This window comes from Mixia osmundae (genome assembly GCF_000708205.1).
Source record: "Mixia osmundae IAM 14324 unplaced genomic scaffold scaffold_10, whole genome shotgun sequence".
Lineage (NCBI taxonomy): Eukaryota > Fungi > Basidiomycota > Mixiomycetes > Mixiales > Mixiaceae > Mixia > Mixia osmundae.
Genome location: NW_014575554.1, coordinates 223,376 through 239,801, shown reverse-complemented (window position 1 = coordinate 239,801; position 16,426 = coordinate 223,376). Strand labels below are relative to the sequence as shown.

At 56.6% G+C, this 16,426-nt stretch overlaps 6 protein-coding genes across 6 annotated transcripts; 3 read left to right on the top strand and 3 right to left on the bottom strand.

Moving 5' to 3' along the window:
* Positions 1-87: 87 nt before the first annotated feature.
* On the top strand, positions 88-3,774 carry L969DRAFT_53259 (uncharacterized protein; the record flags this gene model as incomplete). The annotated part of the gene is made up of 14 exons (XM_014710436.1): positions 88-128; positions 186-336; positions 396-558; positions 615-641; positions 688-802; positions 849-952; positions 1,013-1,109; positions 1,168-2,394; positions 2,447-2,803; positions 2,879-3,270; positions 3,327-3,399; positions 3,457-3,495; positions 3,549-3,601; positions 3,659-3,774. The coding sequence occupies 14 exons, from the start codon at positions 88-90 to the stop codon at positions 3,772-3,774; spliced, it is 2,955 nt and encodes a 984-aa protein (XP_014565922.1).
* Positions 3,775-4,143: 369 nt separating this feature from the next.
* Positions 4,144-7,542, top strand: L969DRAFT_78413 (uncharacterized protein). The gene is made up of 7 exons (XM_014710435.1): positions 4,144-4,501; positions 4,569-4,723; positions 4,778-4,821; positions 4,880-6,204; positions 6,255-6,798; positions 6,852-6,989; positions 7,041-7,542. Exons 1-7 carry the CDS (start codon positions 4,348-4,350, stop codon positions 7,177-7,179), a joined length of 2,499 nt encoding a protein of 832 aa, XP_014565921.1. The 5' UTR covers positions 4,144-4,347; the 3' UTR covers positions 7,180-7,542.
* Positions 7,212-9,868, bottom strand: L969DRAFT_53410 (uncharacterized protein; the record flags this gene model as incomplete). Its single annotated transcript, XM_014710434.1, has 13 exons — positions 7,212-7,412; positions 7,463-7,853; positions 7,903-8,012; positions 8,066-8,488; positions 8,541-8,751; positions 8,907-9,064; positions 9,115-9,185; positions 9,233-9,278; positions 9,330-9,542; positions 9,598-9,647; positions 9,698-9,710; positions 9,765-9,788; positions 9,842-9,868. The coding sequence occupies 13 exons, from the start codon at positions 9,866-9,868 to the stop codon at positions 7,212-7,214; spliced, it is 1,938 nt and encodes a 645-aa protein (XP_014565920.1).
* A 77-nt stretch (positions 9,869-9,945) lies between these two features.
* Positions 9,946-12,767, bottom strand: L969DRAFT_89901 (uncharacterized protein). The gene is made up of 7 exons (XM_014710433.1): positions 12,171-12,767; positions 12,026-12,121; positions 11,826-11,968; positions 11,656-11,773; positions 11,444-11,602; positions 10,953-11,385; positions 9,946-10,904 (listed from the first exon to the last, which is right to left on the bottom strand). The coding sequence occupies exons 1-7, from the start codon at positions 12,420-12,422 to the stop codon at positions 10,018-10,020; spliced, it is 2,088 nt and encodes a 695-aa protein (XP_014565919.1). The 5' UTR covers positions 12,423-12,767; the 3' UTR covers positions 9,946-10,017.
* L969DRAFT_197174 (uncharacterized protein) lies at positions 12,693-13,896 on the top strand. Its single transcript, XM_014710432.1, has 6 exons — positions 12,693-12,792; positions 12,846-12,955; positions 13,010-13,159; positions 13,209-13,282; positions 13,339-13,503; positions 13,551-13,896. The coding sequence occupies exons 1-6, from the start codon at positions 12,748-12,750 to the stop codon at positions 13,586-13,588; spliced, it is 582 nt and encodes a 193-aa protein (XP_014565918.1). The 5' UTR covers positions 12,693-12,747; the 3' UTR covers positions 13,589-13,896.
* L969DRAFT_96421 (uncharacterized protein) lies at positions 13,635-16,315 on the bottom strand (the record flags this gene model as incomplete). Its single annotated transcript, XM_014710431.1, has 4 exons — positions 13,635-13,821; positions 13,870-14,181; positions 14,238-15,264; positions 15,316-16,315. 4 exons carry the CDS (start codon positions 16,313-16,315, stop codon positions 13,635-13,637), a joined length of 2,526 nt encoding a protein of 841 aa, XP_014565917.1.
* Between the last annotated feature and the right edge of the window lie 111 nt (positions 16,316-16,426).

Genomic DNA, 16,426 nt, shown 5'->3' with positions numbered 1-16,426 from the left:
CATCAGCTCGAGCTTGTCCAGCTCTTGGGACTGGACCAGCTCCTCGCCGCACGGTCCACATCTCGCTGACAGCTCAGCTCTGCCAATATGCGTGTCAAGGCACTCGAGATACGATGGCACAACACCCAGTGAGCTCGGCCTCGAGTCAGTCGAAGCAATCTGCTGACCCTCGTCCGAACCTTCAGACCCATCTTCTCGGCCGACTTCCACCCTCTGCCGGCTGACCAGTACCGCAAGACCAGCGCTCACCCGTACATGAGCAAGGACATGAGCCCGGACCGTGATCCTGAACTCTGCTGGCGACTCGCAACCGCAGGAGGTGACAACAATGTTCGGGTCAGCATACTGCCCTGCCTGCGCTTGTCCATTTGCTCAGCCGGCAAGGGGATTGGCAGATCTGGCTCGTTCATCCTGAGCCGCGACCCGCTCCGGGAGAAGCACCGGCAGCCACAGGATCGAGTCAGACGGGCGCAGGTATAGGCTCGCCAAGAGTCGAATACTTGGCAACGCTTACGAAACATACTGCCGTCGTTAACATCGTCCGCTTCTCCCCAAAAGGTCAGGCAGGACGCGCCCATCAGTCACGAGAGCTGACAAGCCAGCCTGCTTTTCAGGCGATATGTTGGCATCTGCGGGCGATGGTCAGCGAACCAGCGTGTCAGTGGGCCTCAGCTGACATGTATACAGACGGCGCGATCTTGCTCTGGGTGCCTGCAGAAAAATCATCTAGCTCGTTCGGCAACTTGCTGTCAGAAGACAGCGCATACGAGCGCGAGAATTGGCGCGTCAAGACGATGGCCAGGTGCGTCTTACTCCTTCGAGCAGACTGCGCTCATTCTCCTTTGCAGATCTACCTCTACGGAAGTGTATGACCTCGCATGGTCACCTGAAGGAGACTTCTTCATCACTGGAAGCACCGATCATACCGCCAGGATCTACAGCGCCGATAATGGTGCGACCGACAGGCGTCAGATGGCTTAGTGCGCTGATCTGAGAGGGATGGATTGCGCAGGAGGGTGCATACATCAGATCACCGACCACAATAATTACGTGCAAGGCGTATCTTGGGACCCTTTGGACAAGTACATTGCAACTCAATCAAGCGACAGGTCTGTCATCATCCGTGTCATTCGAACCAGGGCATTGACACAGACACGGGTTACACAGGCATATGCACGTCTATTCGCTCAAATATCGCAAGAACTCTTCAGGGGGACGAGACTTGGCAGAAGTTCATCTCGAAGGCAAGAATTCTCGACTCGATCTCGAACGTGCGGGCGGTCTCGCCTTTGCAGACGCGCTCAAGAAATTCGATCGCGCAGCCGGTGGTGCTCCTTTGCCGACACCTGCCCCGACTGTCGCTAGCGCAGAGGACGAAGAGCATTGTGCAACTAGCACGGCATTCGTTCGCCCGCCTGCGCCAAAGCGAACGCCGTCGCAAGCGAGCGAGAGAAGCGAGTCTTCGAGCCGACCCGACTTTTCTGCACGTATGCCCACGCCAGCGTCAGAAGCAGCGCCGCCTGATTCGGGCACGATGAATCCGCCATCGCACAAGCCAGCTTCGAGACGATCGTCCAATGCGGGTTCACAAGTCACTATGTCACCTCCGCTCGGGCCACAGCATCACCTCGCTCCTGGATCGCACGCAACTGCTTCACCCTCGCATCGACATATGCGCAGTCCATCGCCTGCACCTTTGCCTGCCGTCAGACTGCCTCCCTCCCCCTCGCTTGGCTCTTCTACGGCCTCGACTGCCAATTCGATACAAGCTATTGCAATGTATGGCGACCAAGAGCTCACGCCCTTCTTCCGGCGGTTATCGTGGAGCACAGACGGCAGCATGTTGTTCACGCCAGCTGGCATCTTTGAGGACCCCTTCATACCGGCAAGCGTGACGGCTTCGAATGGCTCGGACGTGTTATCCGCACCGGCCAAGAAGCGTCCTAAGAAGATCGAAAAGGACGGCGAGCCTAGTCAAGGCGGCAAAGTCCTCACGACGTACGGCTATACGCGCGCATTCCTTGGCCGGCCAGCTATACGTTTACGCGGTCATCGAACTGGCAGTATTGGCATCCGCTTCAATCCGGTCTTATTCCAGCTTCGGACGGACCTGCGCTCTAAAGTTCTTCAGGCTGCTACAGACTCCGCCGTGCCCGTCGCCGGACCATCCGCGCCCGGTTCATCCGAGGTGACCACCACGGGCAAACCAGAGGTAGCGCAAGGCAAAGAGCCAGCACCAGACTCGCCGCCACCCGTCAGTATGATCGACCTGCCCTATCGGATGGTTTACGCCGTTGCGACTCACGATGCCGTGCTTGTCTACGATACTCAGCAGACTTCTCCTATCTGCACCTTTAGCAATCTGCACTACTCGCCCTTTTCAGATATGTCATGGTGAGATCCTCGCAAACTTGGAAGATGGCTATGCTCACGCGCTTATTTGCAGGACCGCCGATGGGCGCACGCTTGTGATGAGCAGTCAGGACGGCTACTGCACTATTGCAGCCTTTGACGGCAAGGATCTCGGAACACCTTGCGAGGCCCAGCCTTTCTCGCAGCTCCGCAAGTCAGACGCAACACCTCCAGGAGCAGCTGCTGCAGGTCCCCCGCCACCGAGCGTCAACCCGCCACTCGTCGCCAAAAGGCCAGCAGTCAGCGCGAGCGCGTCTGCTTCGGCCACAGCTGTCGAAGCACAGAGATCTGCGCCCGCGAACCCGTTGGCAGCTTCAACAAGCCTGTCAGAGCCACCGGCTGAGAACCCGAGCAAGAAGCGCAGGATCGCGTTGACTCAGGTGGAGCAGTAGTGAGCGATGTACACGTGTTGTATTTTGTTGCAGCCGGATCGCCGAGAATTTGGGCGGAACCCCGCGTCCGGCAGCGATCCAGCTAATTTCGGCTGGCGGTCAACGACAAAGCCAGCACGGCGCCCGACCACATACACACCCGCAAGCAACACGATGCTCACCCGTAATCTATTGGCTCTCTGCCTAGCCGGCGCTGCTCTCGCCCAGACGACAACGATGAGCTCTTCTGCAGCTTCAGCTTCAGCGACAAGCGCGACTGCTGCCGCCACAGCTGCGACTGGCATCCCTGCTTCGCTCTCCTCTGCACTCTTGATGAGCAGTACGAGCACGTCAGTTGGGCCTGCAGGCACAGCGACTTATACCTCACCCGTCTTGCCCCGATGCGCCCTTGAATGCTCTCTTCAGGTCCTGTCGAGCGGCAACACGACCTGCACCTCTGTGGCCAACATCACATGTATCTGCACGAGTCAGTCTCTACCCTACGCTGCATGCGGTACGCGTTGTTGATGCGCGTCGGCGCAGGCCCGTCGTACCAGCTCGCCGATTACGCCTGTCTCAAGGCTAATTGCTCGGATGCAAACTTCCAGGCAGCTCTGTAAGGACTACTCGTACCCGTGCATGCTGTTCATCTGTCTGAGACTTGCTGCCACAGGGCCTACGGTCAAGGCATTTGCCAGCAAGCAGGCATCGCGTAAGCGTTTCTCAGCTAGCCAAGGCACGCGTTAATGCGATCGTCGTGTACAGTATTACCACCTCTGCGACGCCATCGGGATACACAGGGACACAGACTGCTCCTGGTACGTAGTATCAGGGCTGCTGACAAGGTGGCAAGCTGATGTTGCCAATACGTACAGGCGTGACCAGCACTGGATCGACGTCAAGTGCACCATCGCTGATCAACCTTCAGCAAGCCCTTGCAATTGGCGTCAGCGGTATCACGATCGTCTTCGCCAGCCTGCTGCTCGTCTGAGCTTTCATACCAGCGCGCGTGATGTGAACAGCCAACTTGTCACAATATACTATTCGCATCACTTTGCTACACGGATCGACGCCCATAAGCGACTGTATCAGTAGAGCGTGAACGACGACTGTCGACCTTGGGGGGTTTTGATGCCTGGACGATGCCACCAGTGTCGAGGATTGGAGCTTATTGTATATTTGCATGGCTTACAGCCTATCTGACTGAGCTATATACATATTCAGACCAGCCATGCATAGGACAGTGCTGGACGCATGAGTTGATTGCAATTGGGAGCTTGCGGCCAGTCTGAACAGTCCTCATTCGATCTGATGTCACTGTGCTTCCGCCTTTGCCAAACCGCCAAAAGCGCGTTGGCTAGCGAGCAACTTCGCAGTGACTATGGCGATTCTTCGACTTCGATTCTGCTGATTCTGATCGGCATCCATCATCAAGACTCGAGACAGCTTCAGCTCAGACTGCTAGCACTTCGAGGCCGAAGACGCGGAGTGATCTGAGGTCAACGCTCTCCGTTTGGCTTACTCGACCCTCGCCAGCGTACGCAGCCGCCTGCATACGCCAGACATGTCCGGGAGCCGGAGAGACCTGCCTCACGATGGTGGCCATCGGCGAGAGACTGCAGACTACTACGACAGACAGGCTGACGTGTCCAGCCATCGAGATTATGGCTCTCGGCACGAGTCGTCCTACGCAGAAGCAGAGGACCGCAGAGCTACTCGTAAGCTCCTCTCCGCGGCATCAAAACGTCCGGAGAGGTCCAGAAACTGATTGCATGTGCTTTTCAGACCGGCACGAGCTGCCTGTCAGGCCCAGCCGGGCGCTTTACAATCCTGCCACCGATTTATACGAGCGGCCACCACCTGCAGGCAGCCTGAGGGCAGCGAGACCCCATGCGCAAGAAAGATCAAGGGAATATGACATTCCTCATCATCTGCCTCCAGTAAGGGATAAGCGGCTGGACTGTCCCGTGTGCTCATCACCCTTTTGCTTGCAGAGGCCCAGAACGGACCGCCAATCCGGTGAAGAGCCACAAAGACAGTGAGTCCTCTCTCAGAGCGTCAACTCCACATATCTGACAGCAGCACGTCTCACTTAGATCTCAATCGACGAGTAGATCAGATAGATCGCGAGACCTGCCTGACGAGCGCGACAGTCACCGACATCGTGAATCGCGGCATCGACGATCCTCTCGCTCTGCGACGCCCGAGGGCCACGCTCGTACAGACCGCGTGCAGAAGCGAAGGCGCGCTGATAGTCCACGACAGGAAAGACGGCGCGAGAAATCGTCCAGTCCTCGTTCTGATAGGGACAAGCAACGTAATGGTGCCGCGCCCACTCGATACGCTCTACCCAGTCGGCCAGATACGAGACAGCCTGTGCGGTCGCGAGATGAGTATGACTACGATCGAAGACGGTACCCTTCCCCGCCCAGGCGAAGAGACTATTCCCCTCAACCTTTGCAAAGGCCTTACGATCGCGATTTGCCGCCAATGTACGACCGCGAGCTGCCACGCGACTTGCATCCATACGAACGCGATGCGAGACAAGCACTGCATCTGTACGATCGTAATGCCTACCGTGATATGCCTCGATATGATCGTGACGACTATCGCGAGGCTCCCACCTATGATCGCCATCCTGCCTCGCTCGACGATCACTATCGCGCGGATCCATACGCTCTGACTCACGGGCATGACCTATCGCGCATGCCACCAATGCCAGAACTGACTACTACACTCAATGTCGCTCGAACAAAGCCTGCCGGATTTGCGCCCATCAACAGACTCAAAGCCAATGCTTACACTTCAGCTACTGTCCCAGATCAGTATACAGCAGTCCATCCGTCCGACATGAGGCGTCAAGACGCAAGCGATGAGAGGTCATATGCACCCTCACGGTCCAGAACACCTTCGCAAAGGCGCGAACAGTCTCCGTATGATTCGTCGATGCTCACCTCTCCACCACCGCCACCGCCCGTCTCTTATCCGAGCGCAACTAACGGCAATCTGAGTGGACATGGCTACCGCGATTCGCCGCAGGCAGGACAAGATTCTTCTTCGTCTCGTGATCACATGCGACAGCACGATGACAGTCAGCGAGCGTCACCTGTCAATGGCGCAGCGAAACATGCGGTCAGCAATGGCACACAAGACGCCGTGACTACGGCTATGCCGGCTGCAGTGAAGCCCCAAGCAGAGCCGGAGGAGGTCTATCAGCGCTTAGTACAAGTCGGCGAAGGCACATTCGGCAAAGTCTACAAGGCCAGGAATCGGGAGAATAATCGGATGGTCGCGTTGAAGCGTATACGCATGGAGCAAGAACGCGACGGCTTCCCGGTCACTGCTGTGCGCGAGATCAAGCTACTACAAAGCCTGAGTCATGCCAACGTCGTCACGCTGCTAGAGATGATGGTCTCGCAAGGTGTGCTGGGCTCATTCTTTCTATTATGGCGCTGATATCGCTCTGCAAAGGCCACGTGTACATGGTCTTTGAATACCTCGACTATGATCTGACTGGCGTGCTACACCATCCCCAGCTAGAGCTGACAGCGGCGCATAACAAATCGATCATGCAGCAATTTCTGTCTGGCCTGCAATATATTCACAGCCGGAACGTCCTGCATCGAGACTTGAAAGGCAGCAACATCCTGCTCGATCGATCCGGCAATGTCAAGCTCGCTGATTTCGGGCTGGCTCGCTTCTACGTGCCTCACCGCAACAACGACTACACAAATCGGGTCATCACTCAGTGGTACAAGCCGCCTGAGCTACTGTTTGGCGGAACAGTCTACGGCGAAGAGGTCGATATGTTCAGTGCAGGCTGTATCTTCGTCGAGCTCTTCACTTCGCGTCCGATCTTCCAGGGTCAAGACGAAATCGATCAGCTCAGCGCGACGTTTAAGATTATGGGCACGCCGACGCTTGACGACTGGCCAGAGGTTGCAGACCTCCCCTGGTTCGAGCTCGTTAAGCCGAAGCAGCAGCTGCCCAACATCCTGCGCGAAACATACTATCCGTACGCTTGTCGGGCATCATGCTTCAATTCATGCTGATCAGCAGGAGTTGCAGGAAGCATCTCACGACAGAAGCTGCTGTCGAGCTTGCCCTCAAGCTACTTGCGAACAATCCTGCCAAGCGTTGGTCAGCTACGCAAGCTCTCGCTTCAGACTACTTCAGCGAAGAGCCTGCACCAGAAATACCATCTATGTGAGCTTTTCGTGAATGGCAGGGAGTGAGTGCTGACATGCGCATATGCAGTCTGGGCGATGTCAAAGGCGATTGGCACGAATTGGAGTCCAAGAAGCATCGTCGCAAGAAGCGCGAAGAAGACAACGCAAAAGACAAAGCGCAAGAGAAAGCTCAAGAGAAAGTGCCGACGGAGGCTACTAGCGCGTGAGCACGCCGCAGAGAGTAGACGATGCAATCTCGTCAGACCCACTCTCTTGGCGAGTTGAGGACTCGTTGCAGCTGAGCTTCCGGTGATGCCGGATCCTCCGCCGCGTCTGTGCAGTATTCCCACCTGGCAGTCAAGGGCAAGCTCATGAGGATGCTCTCGATTCTCGCGCCGGGCGTGTTGAGGCCGAAACGGGTGCCTCGATCGTACACGAGGTTGTATTCGACGTAGCGACTCTGTTAGACTCGTCAATTCACTCTGAAGCTCGAAGACACGGTTGACTAACCCGACGTAGTTGCTGCCACCGCCTCTCTCGTTGTCCAAAATCTGTCCGCATGCGCGCGTTGATGATGGGTATGTAAGCAGGTAGGAAAGCTTCGCCGCAAGTCCGAGCAAACGCGAATCTATCACTCTGGGTGATGCCGTCCTCGAGGCCTAAGTCGTCAAAGAATATCCCGCCTAGTCCGCGAGCTTCTTGACGGTGCTTGATCCAGAAGTACTTGTCGCACCAGGCCTTGAAAGTTGGGTAGAAGCCTGGCGAGTGTGCATCGCAGGCCTTCTTGAGCGTTTTGTGAAAGTGTCGCGCGTCATCTTCGAAGAGGTAGGTTGGGGTGAGATCCGTTCCGCCGCCGAACCACCAAGCACGTGGTGCGCCTGCATTGGCGGGATCTTCCACTCTGCTGAATGTGTCAGCGCTAGACAGGATGATCTACAGGTCCCTCGCACTCGAAGTAGCGATAGTTCATGTGGACTGTAGGTGCCATCGGATTGCGCGGATGGACAACGATGGAGATGCCGCAAGCGAAGAAAGGCAGGAGCGACGCGCCGTCATACCACTGTGCGCTCTTGTCAGTATATGACATTGCTGCGCGACAGCAAACAAAAGCACGTCAAATTTGTCCGCGTGATCAGAGCGCATTTGCTTGACTGCGGCAGGCGGTAGCGTGCCATGTACGACGCTGACATTGACGCCGGCTTTCTCAAAGACCTGACCGTCTTGTAGGACGCAAGAGATGCCTTCCCCGCCTTCCTTGCGCAGCCATGCATCACGGAAGAACTTCTTGGGTGGCGGCGAGTCTATACGGTCGTCGAGCTTGCCTAGCTCGTGTGCCTGAGTATGCTCCACTTGCTCGAGCGATTCGACGATGCGTAACTGGAGATCTTTCACCCAAGCCGTCATGCGTGCTCGCATGGGCGCCGTGTCATCGTCTATGATAGATCTCGAGACTGCTCTGCGAGGGACAGAGTCACACTGGATGGTAGAGCTAGCCCTGGCTCGCCTGGCAGCTTCACGAGTCGCATCAAACTTGATCTGACCACGGCCCTGAGCTCGAGCTGGAGAGTGATGGGGACGGCAGACTGACTACTTCCAAGCGAGTACCATAGATGAGCATGACTGTGAAGCCTGCGAGCGCGCAGCCACAGGCGAGGATGGTACTACTCTGCCAATGCTGCCGTGGGCCTCCATCGCTGGCACTGTCTAGAACTCGTGCTGGCTGAACTTTCGTTCGAGCATACGAGCTCGAAGCGAATGAGCGTCTGCTGACGATGCGCAAGCTCGTCGGTGGTCCAGATCTGAGCATGCGCAAGCCGGCTCAACCTATGAAGCCAGGGAGCTGCAGCGAGTGGCAGGAAACGCGACATCCGCGACGACGACACCTTCAGGTTCAGAGGCGAAGCGAAGCGAACAGAGAGGGCACGATGCAAACAGAGATGACGTCTGTACTCACAGCCGCGGTATCAATCTGCTCAGACTCGCCGCGGTCTGCTCTTTCGTGTCTTTGATCAGTCCAGAGACGGTTTTGAAAGCGGGCGCCTTTGCGTCGCCGAGCAACTCGAAGAGGAGGCTCTCGCTCGTCGTGACTGTCGCACCGGCTTGTCGCATTCTCTGCCATGGCTCTTGCGTCAGCGGGATAGGTGCAGGTAGCGGCAGCATACCGCGAGTGCTATGGGTACTTCCTGCGCATTGCAACTCGACACACCGTCTGCGACGACAAAGACATTGTAGCCTGGAAAATCATCAGTCTTGCGAGCGCTCACATCAAGTTGCGCGTACCATTGTCAAGCAAGTCGAGCGTGGTCTGTTGCACGCAAATGTGGCTCTACCCAACGCGTCAGTTCGACTTTGTGGGTAGAACGAGAGGACAGCATACTTCGATGCCACAGATGATCACGCTCTTGATTGCGCTCTTCTCCAGTGCAGCCTTGACGGGTGGTATGAACATGGAGAAGCGAGTCTTTGCGAGCGCTTCGCCGAGTACATCTTGCGCTTTCGGTATCTTGAGCTCGCTCACTGTCTTGCCCAACCGATCTGGGTACTGCTCAGTCGCGAGAACGGGCAGGTCGAGTGCTTCTGCTGCTCGGACCTGCGCAGGTCGCTGAGCTTCCTCTCATCGTGGCATAGAGCGCGCGAGAGCTGACGAGCTTGGAGCTGGTTGCAATGACATCGCTGAAGCAGTGGATAGCGCTGCCTGCAAAGCCAACGATGAGCCCAGCAAGCACCGAGCCTCGGATTATCTACGAAATTTCTCTTGCTGCCCACGCTTGCCATTAGCATCAACGCGGGGTAAAGCGCGCACAGAGCTTACAATATCGCAAAGAAACAGTGCTGTCTGCATATCGCTCTTCTGTCAGCTCACACAGTAAGGACGTGCTGCTCATGTACCTCCTTCGGACGAGCTCTAGCGATCATCCGAGCCGTTTGCATTGGTCCGGCTACCCCACCACTCACTGAGAGTGACAGAAACGCGTCAAATATATGTGACGCGATCCGGTCTTCTACGGGATGCATGATGCTGACAACATTACGAGAGGAGATGCGCGAGGCTTTGTTGGCTAGGTTCACTGGGCATGAGCGAGTATGTCGGCGATGATGGGCGTGATGGCGCCCGACTTGAAGGCCTCGTAGATCTTTGTGACCGAGCGACCGATTGTGGCAAGAGGCTGGCCAGAAGCAACGTCGCCGACGCGGAAAGAAATGCCGAGGTGCTGTCTGACGAAGAGATACATGGCCTTTGTCTTGCCGAGGAAGGGAGCAGCGGACAGATCGCCTCTGATGACCGACGCGCGCGCGTCCTCGTAGAGCTTCGTGAGGCTTACGATCAGATCTGCACGGAAGCTTTTGATCGAAGCGACAGTGAGCTGAGCATCTTGAGCAATGCAGATAGCCAAGCAAGCATCGGCAAGGTCGGTCATGCGATCGTCAAGGTCCATCGAGCCATTGAACTCGAGACTGCGGCAGATCTGGCCGGCAAGCTTGCTTGCAACACGATCGGCATCGGCAACAGAGCCAAAGTGAGTCTTGACAAGCTTGACGAGGGCAGCATCAAGTGAGCGTCTGAACGTGGCATCGGCAGCACGGAGATCGAGAGCTTGGCAGACAGCGTAGAGATGCGAGGACATGAGCAAAGTGAGCACATCCGCAGATTCGATCGTCTTTCGGCCAGAGATGAGAGCGAGCGAGTTGATCTGCTGGTTGTGCATCTCTGCGCTCTGGACATGCGTACTGACTGGATTGGCGAGGAATCCAAGTTCGGAGAGATACGAGGCCGAAGCGATGTCGAGACCCTTGCAATGATAGTTGGTGCTCGGCTCGCTGCCGGCAAGACAACTCGGCAAGCCACGGTTCATAGTGCAATTGAGCAGTTCTGTCATCTGCGAGAAGCTGAGCTTGCCGAGATGCTCGAGACAGAGTCTGACGGATTCCATGGACTGCGTAACAGACATGGCTGAACGAAGCAGTCAGCAAGAGTCATACAAGAGCGCAAGGCGCGTACCTTGGAAGTTGCCACCTTGGCAACGCTTCTCTGCCTCGACAAAGATGAGCGGATTGTCCGTCGTCGTGTTGAGCTCGGTCTCAATCTGCTTCTGAGCCAGACCGAGCGATTCGAGCTGGGGTCCGATCCACTGAGCGCTCGTGCGCAGTGCATAACGATCCTGTCGAAGGATGTACTTATCCTCATTGATCTCCTTTTCGGTATCCTCAGCAACGACAAACTTGCTGCCCTGCAAAAGATCGTAGATCGTGGCAGCGACTTCAACCTGACCCACATGAGGCCGAGCGATGTCGTGGAGGAAGGGATGGAACGAGTCTGCAGCGCCTTCCATTGCTTCTACCGACATGGCCGTCAGAATCTGAGACATGAGCGCCAGCTGTTGGGAATCGTGTAAAGCGAGGGAGGCGGCAGCAGCGCTGAAGGCCGTACCGTTCTGTTCGAGCACTATCGTCAGGCAGCAAAGATCAGCGGACTGAGCGCATCGTACGCACAATGAGACCGAGGCCCTCTTTGGGTCCAAGCACGATCGGCTCAATGTTGAACTGCTTGAGCGCGTCTGCAGCGGGCATGATGTGCTTCTGATTGGAAACATCGGTAACGGTCACGTAGACATCGGGATGACCGAGCAGCGTACCGACCACGTATGATAGCTGGACACTCGCCATCAGTATACGACCTATACTGCACAAGGTCACAAGCTCACAGGAGAAAGATCGCCCGAGGCTGAGATCGAGCCGCGAAGAGGTACGCAAGGTGTGATCTTATTCTGCACGAGCTGACAGAGCTTCTCGAGGACGCTGTAACGTACTGCTGAATGACCACTGATCCACGCATGTCAGTATCAGCAAGAGAGATACGCGACAGGCAACATACCGGGTAAGCGAATTGGCGCGGATTGCCATGGCACCTCGGACGATAGCCTCTGGCATCAGATTGGCCATAGGCTCAGTCGTCTTGAAGGCAGACGACCCGAGCTTGTTCGTGAGATCAGTTGGCGTGACGCCGATGAGTTGATGCTGCGTGTTGGGAAGTGGTTAAGCGCTCCGTAGGACTTTGCGCTTATCTAGACATACCTCGATGAGCGCAAGCTGGAGAGCAGCGGGATCACTCGAACGAGTATCCGCTGAGCCGCCAAATCCAGTTGAAACTCCATAGAGCGACAGTCCAACCTGCGTCGCGCGATGAGCAGTGCATCGATGAGCCGAATCTTGCGCGCACCTTTGAAGCGAGAAAGTCAACACTGGCGCCGACCCTACGGGCAATCTCTGGGTCATTCTCGATTGCGACATCGCTGGTCGACTTTGCAAGGCCGACCACTTGGCCAACGGTGAGCGAGTGTCCGTTGAGTCTTATCGAGTCCGATCTGGTTGCCGTGAACATGTCGAGCGTTGCAGCACGATGAGGCAAGCGAGAGGATGCATGGCCATTGCCATTTGTAGCAGCACCGCTTGTACGACTGAGGTTTGACATTATTGGTTCTGATCGAGCAAGTCCTGCGATGAGTTGGGCAAGCTAGCAGGCGGGAGGACGTTCAAATGAGCGAGGGGCCCGAGGGTAACCAGATTTTCTCGAGATCTTACAGCGGCCGGTGCGTGCGAGCGACGAACGCCGACGATCGATCAAGCTCGTGCGTCTGAACCAAGTTCCTGAGGAAAAAGACAGTGGGCTGTGGGCTGAGAGCGATCGAGACTCCCCTAAAGGTCAGAGGGTCGAAGCAGGCGAGCTATCTGGGGCTAGACGGAATTCGAAGCGCGTCGTGCTCCCTTCGTGCCTGGTTTTGGCGCATCTCGAGGCGATGCTGTCAGAGCTACAGCAGCTTCGCAGGCTTGGCGTACGACATGCGAGCAGCCCTTTCGCTATCTGTGAGACTTCGCTGACGAGCCATGCTGGCAGGTCCTCGCTCAGGTGCTCAATTTCGTCACTGTCTTGTCAACCGCTTTGGCCATGTGGAAAGGCATGAGTATCGTCACCAATACAGAGTCACCCATCGTCGTCGTACTCAGGTCAGACAGGTGAACGAGTCTACCTGAAGCGTACTCATCGGCCACTCGCTCCAGTGGCTCAATGGAACCTGCGTTCTATCGAGGCGACTTGCTCTTCCTGGCGCTACCGCCCAAAGAGCCCCTCAGAGCAGGCGATATCCCAGTCTACAACGTGCCGGGCGCTGCCATTCCAATTGTCCATCGCATCATAGAAGTTCACGATGAGTACGTCTGAAAGGCCTTAGCAACACGCGCCTGGCTGACGCGCAGACAGACACCCCAAGCCGGTCAAGCAAGCCAACCTCAGCATGGTCGTCACTCATCAAGGCGTGCAAGAGCAATGGATCAGTACGTTTCCAACGGATCAAAGTGTCAGATCCGCAGGCTCATACTCTCGCCCGCAGTGACAAAAGGCGACAACAACCCGACAGATGACATTTCGCTCTACAACGGTCTACAGTATCTACAACGCAGCCATATCGTCGGCAAAGTCAAAGGATACGTCCCCTTCGTGGGCTATGTCACCATAGCGATGAACGACTTTCCCAAGCTCAAATACGCTTTGCTCGGTATGATAGACCTCTTCAGCCTGGCTTCGTCCCTAACATGCTCTCAGCTGTCCTTGGCGGCTTCGTGCTTCTGCATCGCGAGTAGTCTGTGTGCAGAAGATCCTGTTGTTGTGAAATACAAGCAATCTGCTCTACAACAAGATAACCTCGGCCAGATGACTATGCGTCTCTGCACTCGCACCCTCCTTGCTCCATTGCGACAGGAAAGCGACACTTCCCGCTGCCAGATCGAGGATCCGCCTGCAAACGAGACTCAAATCGATGTCATGGAGCGTGAAGAGATCGATCAACGCCTGCTGCAGTGGCGAACTCCAGATCCTGCAGATTGAGTTAGCTCAAGACGTCTGCCAGCAAACGTGTACACACGAGATTGCTACGATGAACAGTAGCTGAGAAGCGAGCAATGCGAGCGGTAAGCTCGTCTGCCAGACTGCTCGTGATTGTGTGTCTGCATCCGGCTGAGCAGCAGCGGTTGGTACGCGATCTGGCTCAACGGGCGCGCTTGCTTGTAGCCTTGCAAGCTGCTCAGTAAGCTCTTGTTCGAGTGCTGCAGCTTCGGACGCTTTGGCTTGCAATTCCTGCCGATCTGATTGTAATCGAGCGATGAGATCGGCCGATTGTTCTATTTCGTCCTCTTTTGACAGCCGTTCGAGCGCTTCCGATGCGATTGTAGCAGATCTGTGCGAACTGGCTTCATCCATCACCATCGGGATGCCTGAGCAGAGACCACGCACTCGTTTGAAGTTGTGAGACCGCTGATCAATTCGTTCAGGCGCTCGAACACTTGCTGTATGCCCGTGCGAACATCTTCTCTAGACTGCTTGCTATCGCGCTTGACGGACAGTGGCGATGGTGCAGGGCCTTCTGTCACTGTCGTGTCTTTGACAGGCTTGAAATGTATCGGTTTGTAGTCACTGGGCGCGCTAGCGATGCTGCTACCTATAAAATCTGTCGTAGCAGGCGAGGGCTCGTGAGACGTCGCAGCAGAAGTATCGACAACAGATTCGGCCATCTTCGCGGGCGTCTGCGCATAATGACCCGGTGCATGTGGCGTAGGCATGCTGAGGGGACCCGAGTGGGATGGCGGAGTCTGCGCGAGCTCATCGTTCGCACCCGCTGTTACGACGGCTGCGGGCGTTCTCAGATGACCCGGCACGTGAGGTGTGGGAGGAACATCTAGAGCAGCAGATTTATGCGACGGCGTGGAGAATTTGAAACGACTGAGCACGATCTCCTTGTCGCTTTCGGCGCCTACGCCTTCTTCACTCTCCTCTTCTTCCTCGTCTGTCGCTTCCGTCTGCTTTTCCGACTCTGCTGAACTCTGCTGTTGCTTGGACAAGAACTGCGTTCTCGCAGGCTGGTCGCTCGTCCTGGCCGAGGCATGATTTGGCAGCGAGCCGACATTTACGCGAGCTGGTCTCGCAGGGGGATAGTAGCTCAAAGATTGACCGGCCTCGTCATCATCGCCGCGCTCTGGCTCCGATTCGGACGACGACGTCTTCTCGCCGGGCTGGAGCAAGGGCCGTCGCCGTAAGAAAGCGGTCGACAAGGGTGGCCGAGGCGGAGAGACACGTACGGGCAGTACTGGCTCCCGTCCTAGCTCTCTGCCGGCCGAGGAGCGCGTCAACGGACTCGCTGCTGCAATTGGCTCGGGACTTCTCGAGCTGCGCAGTCGCGATGGCATGGCGATCGGGCTGGGCGAGGTTGGACTCATTGCTCGCTGAAACGCATCACGTAGTCGAGCTGCTGGCGTGCCGGCATCTGGTCCAAGCAGGTTCAATGCTGCGATCTTGTGCCAATGTGCGGACTTACTGAGGGACACGCTATGATCAGGACTGGATCCTGAAGGTGGCTCACGGAGCGACGCGGTCAGTCGGGCAGGAGACCCTCGCTGCTGAGTTCCGGGCAGGCTTTCCAAGTAAGACTGGACATGTGTTTGACGATGAGGAACAAGCTGTTCCCTGCCAGCGTCCAAACGCTGTTCGTCTCTTTGCTCGGCCTCCCTCCTCTGGGCGCGTTCGAGCCTGATCTGCTGCCTCAGCGATAGAGGCGTGCTCGAAGCAGGCGCTGTCTTGGATACTGAGGTCGCTATACGGCTAGCATGGGCTGCATATGCCGATGCTGTCCATCGCATGGGCGGCGAAGCTTCAGATGCATCGGAATCGTCTCCTTTTGATTGCAGCAATGCGCCACGGCCGACAGAACCATTCGTTGTGTGAGCGCCTTTCGCCTCCACGTCCGAGTCTGACCCTGACTGAGTGCCGGAAGTGATGGTATCGGCTTGTTCTGACTCGGGCAGATCGAAGCGAGTGCGCGGCCTCTCTGCCGGCCAATCTGGCTCTTTCCGCTCCACTGTAGGCGAGGACATCATCTTGCTCGGCTCAAAGCGCGTCCTTGCTTGACTGGTCTGTGCTTGCTGCTGTGATTTCCAGACAGAGTAGCTAGACGGCGCAAGGGCTGCATGGATGCCCTCTGTCGTCGTTTTGCCCTTGTACGCGGCAGCGGTTGAAGGCGAGTCGGACGCGTCCCGCTGCTGCGCGCCGTCGACGAGAGTGAGACTACTGGCAGTCGAAGCACTTGAAGCTGCGGGCGTCACTGTGTATCGGCGAGGGGCAAGAGGCGTACTTGCAAGGCTGTTTTGCACGAATTGTGACGTGCGCGTTCCTCGATTCGCAGGCGAGCTCGTCTGCACGCGCTTGCTACTCTCGGATGAGGACGAGAGCGAGAGTGAGTCTGGCGAGTAGCGTACGCCGCCTGGTGTCTGTCGCGATGTGCTTTGACTCAGCGGTACGGGCATGGACGTCGCGAGCATGTGGCGCGCCTTTCTGCAGATGTGGGCGTCTGGGTCTCGCACCTGAGTGCACACAGCAGATCTCTCCCTTCTGATCAATGTACACTCTCTCGTGCTGCCTCTGCGCCCTTG

Coding starts and splice junctions, on each gene's coding strand:
- L969DRAFT_78413 (XM_014710435.1), top strand. CDS start 4,348: ATGTCCGGGAGCCGGAGAGACCTGCCTCACGATGGTGGCCATCGGCGA. Junction 4,724..4,777: donor TTCCTCATCATCTGCCTCCA/GTAAGGGATAAG, acceptor TTTTGCTTGCAG/AGGCCCAGAACGGACCGCCA. Junction 6,205..6,254: donor AGAGATGATGGTCTCGCAAG/GTGTGCTGGGCT, acceptor CGCTCTGCAAAG/GCCACGTGTACATGGTCTTT.
- L969DRAFT_89901 (XM_014710433.1), bottom strand. CDS start 12,422: ATGTCAAACCTCAGTCGTACAAGCGGTGCTGCTACAAATGGCAATGGC. Junction 11,774..11,825: donor CGCGCCAATTCGCTTACCCG/GTATGTTGCCTG, acceptor TGCGTGGATCAG/TGGTCATTCAGCAGTACGTT. Junction 11,603..11,655: donor CCTCGGGCGATCTTTCTCCT/GTGAGCTTGTGA, acceptor GCGAGTGTCCAG/CTATCATACGTGGTCGGTAC.
- L969DRAFT_197174 (XM_014710432.1), top strand. CDS start 12,748: ATGCTGTCAGAGCTACAGCAGCTTCGCAGGCTTGGCGTACGACAT. Junction 12,956..13,009: donor CCCATCGTCGTCGTACTCAG/GTCAGACAGGTG, acceptor CACTCGCTCCAG/TGGCTCAATGGAACCTGCGT. Junction 13,283..13,338: donor CGTGCAAGAGCAATGGATCA/GTACGTTTCCAA, acceptor TCTCGCCCGCAG/TGACAAAAGGCGACAACAAC.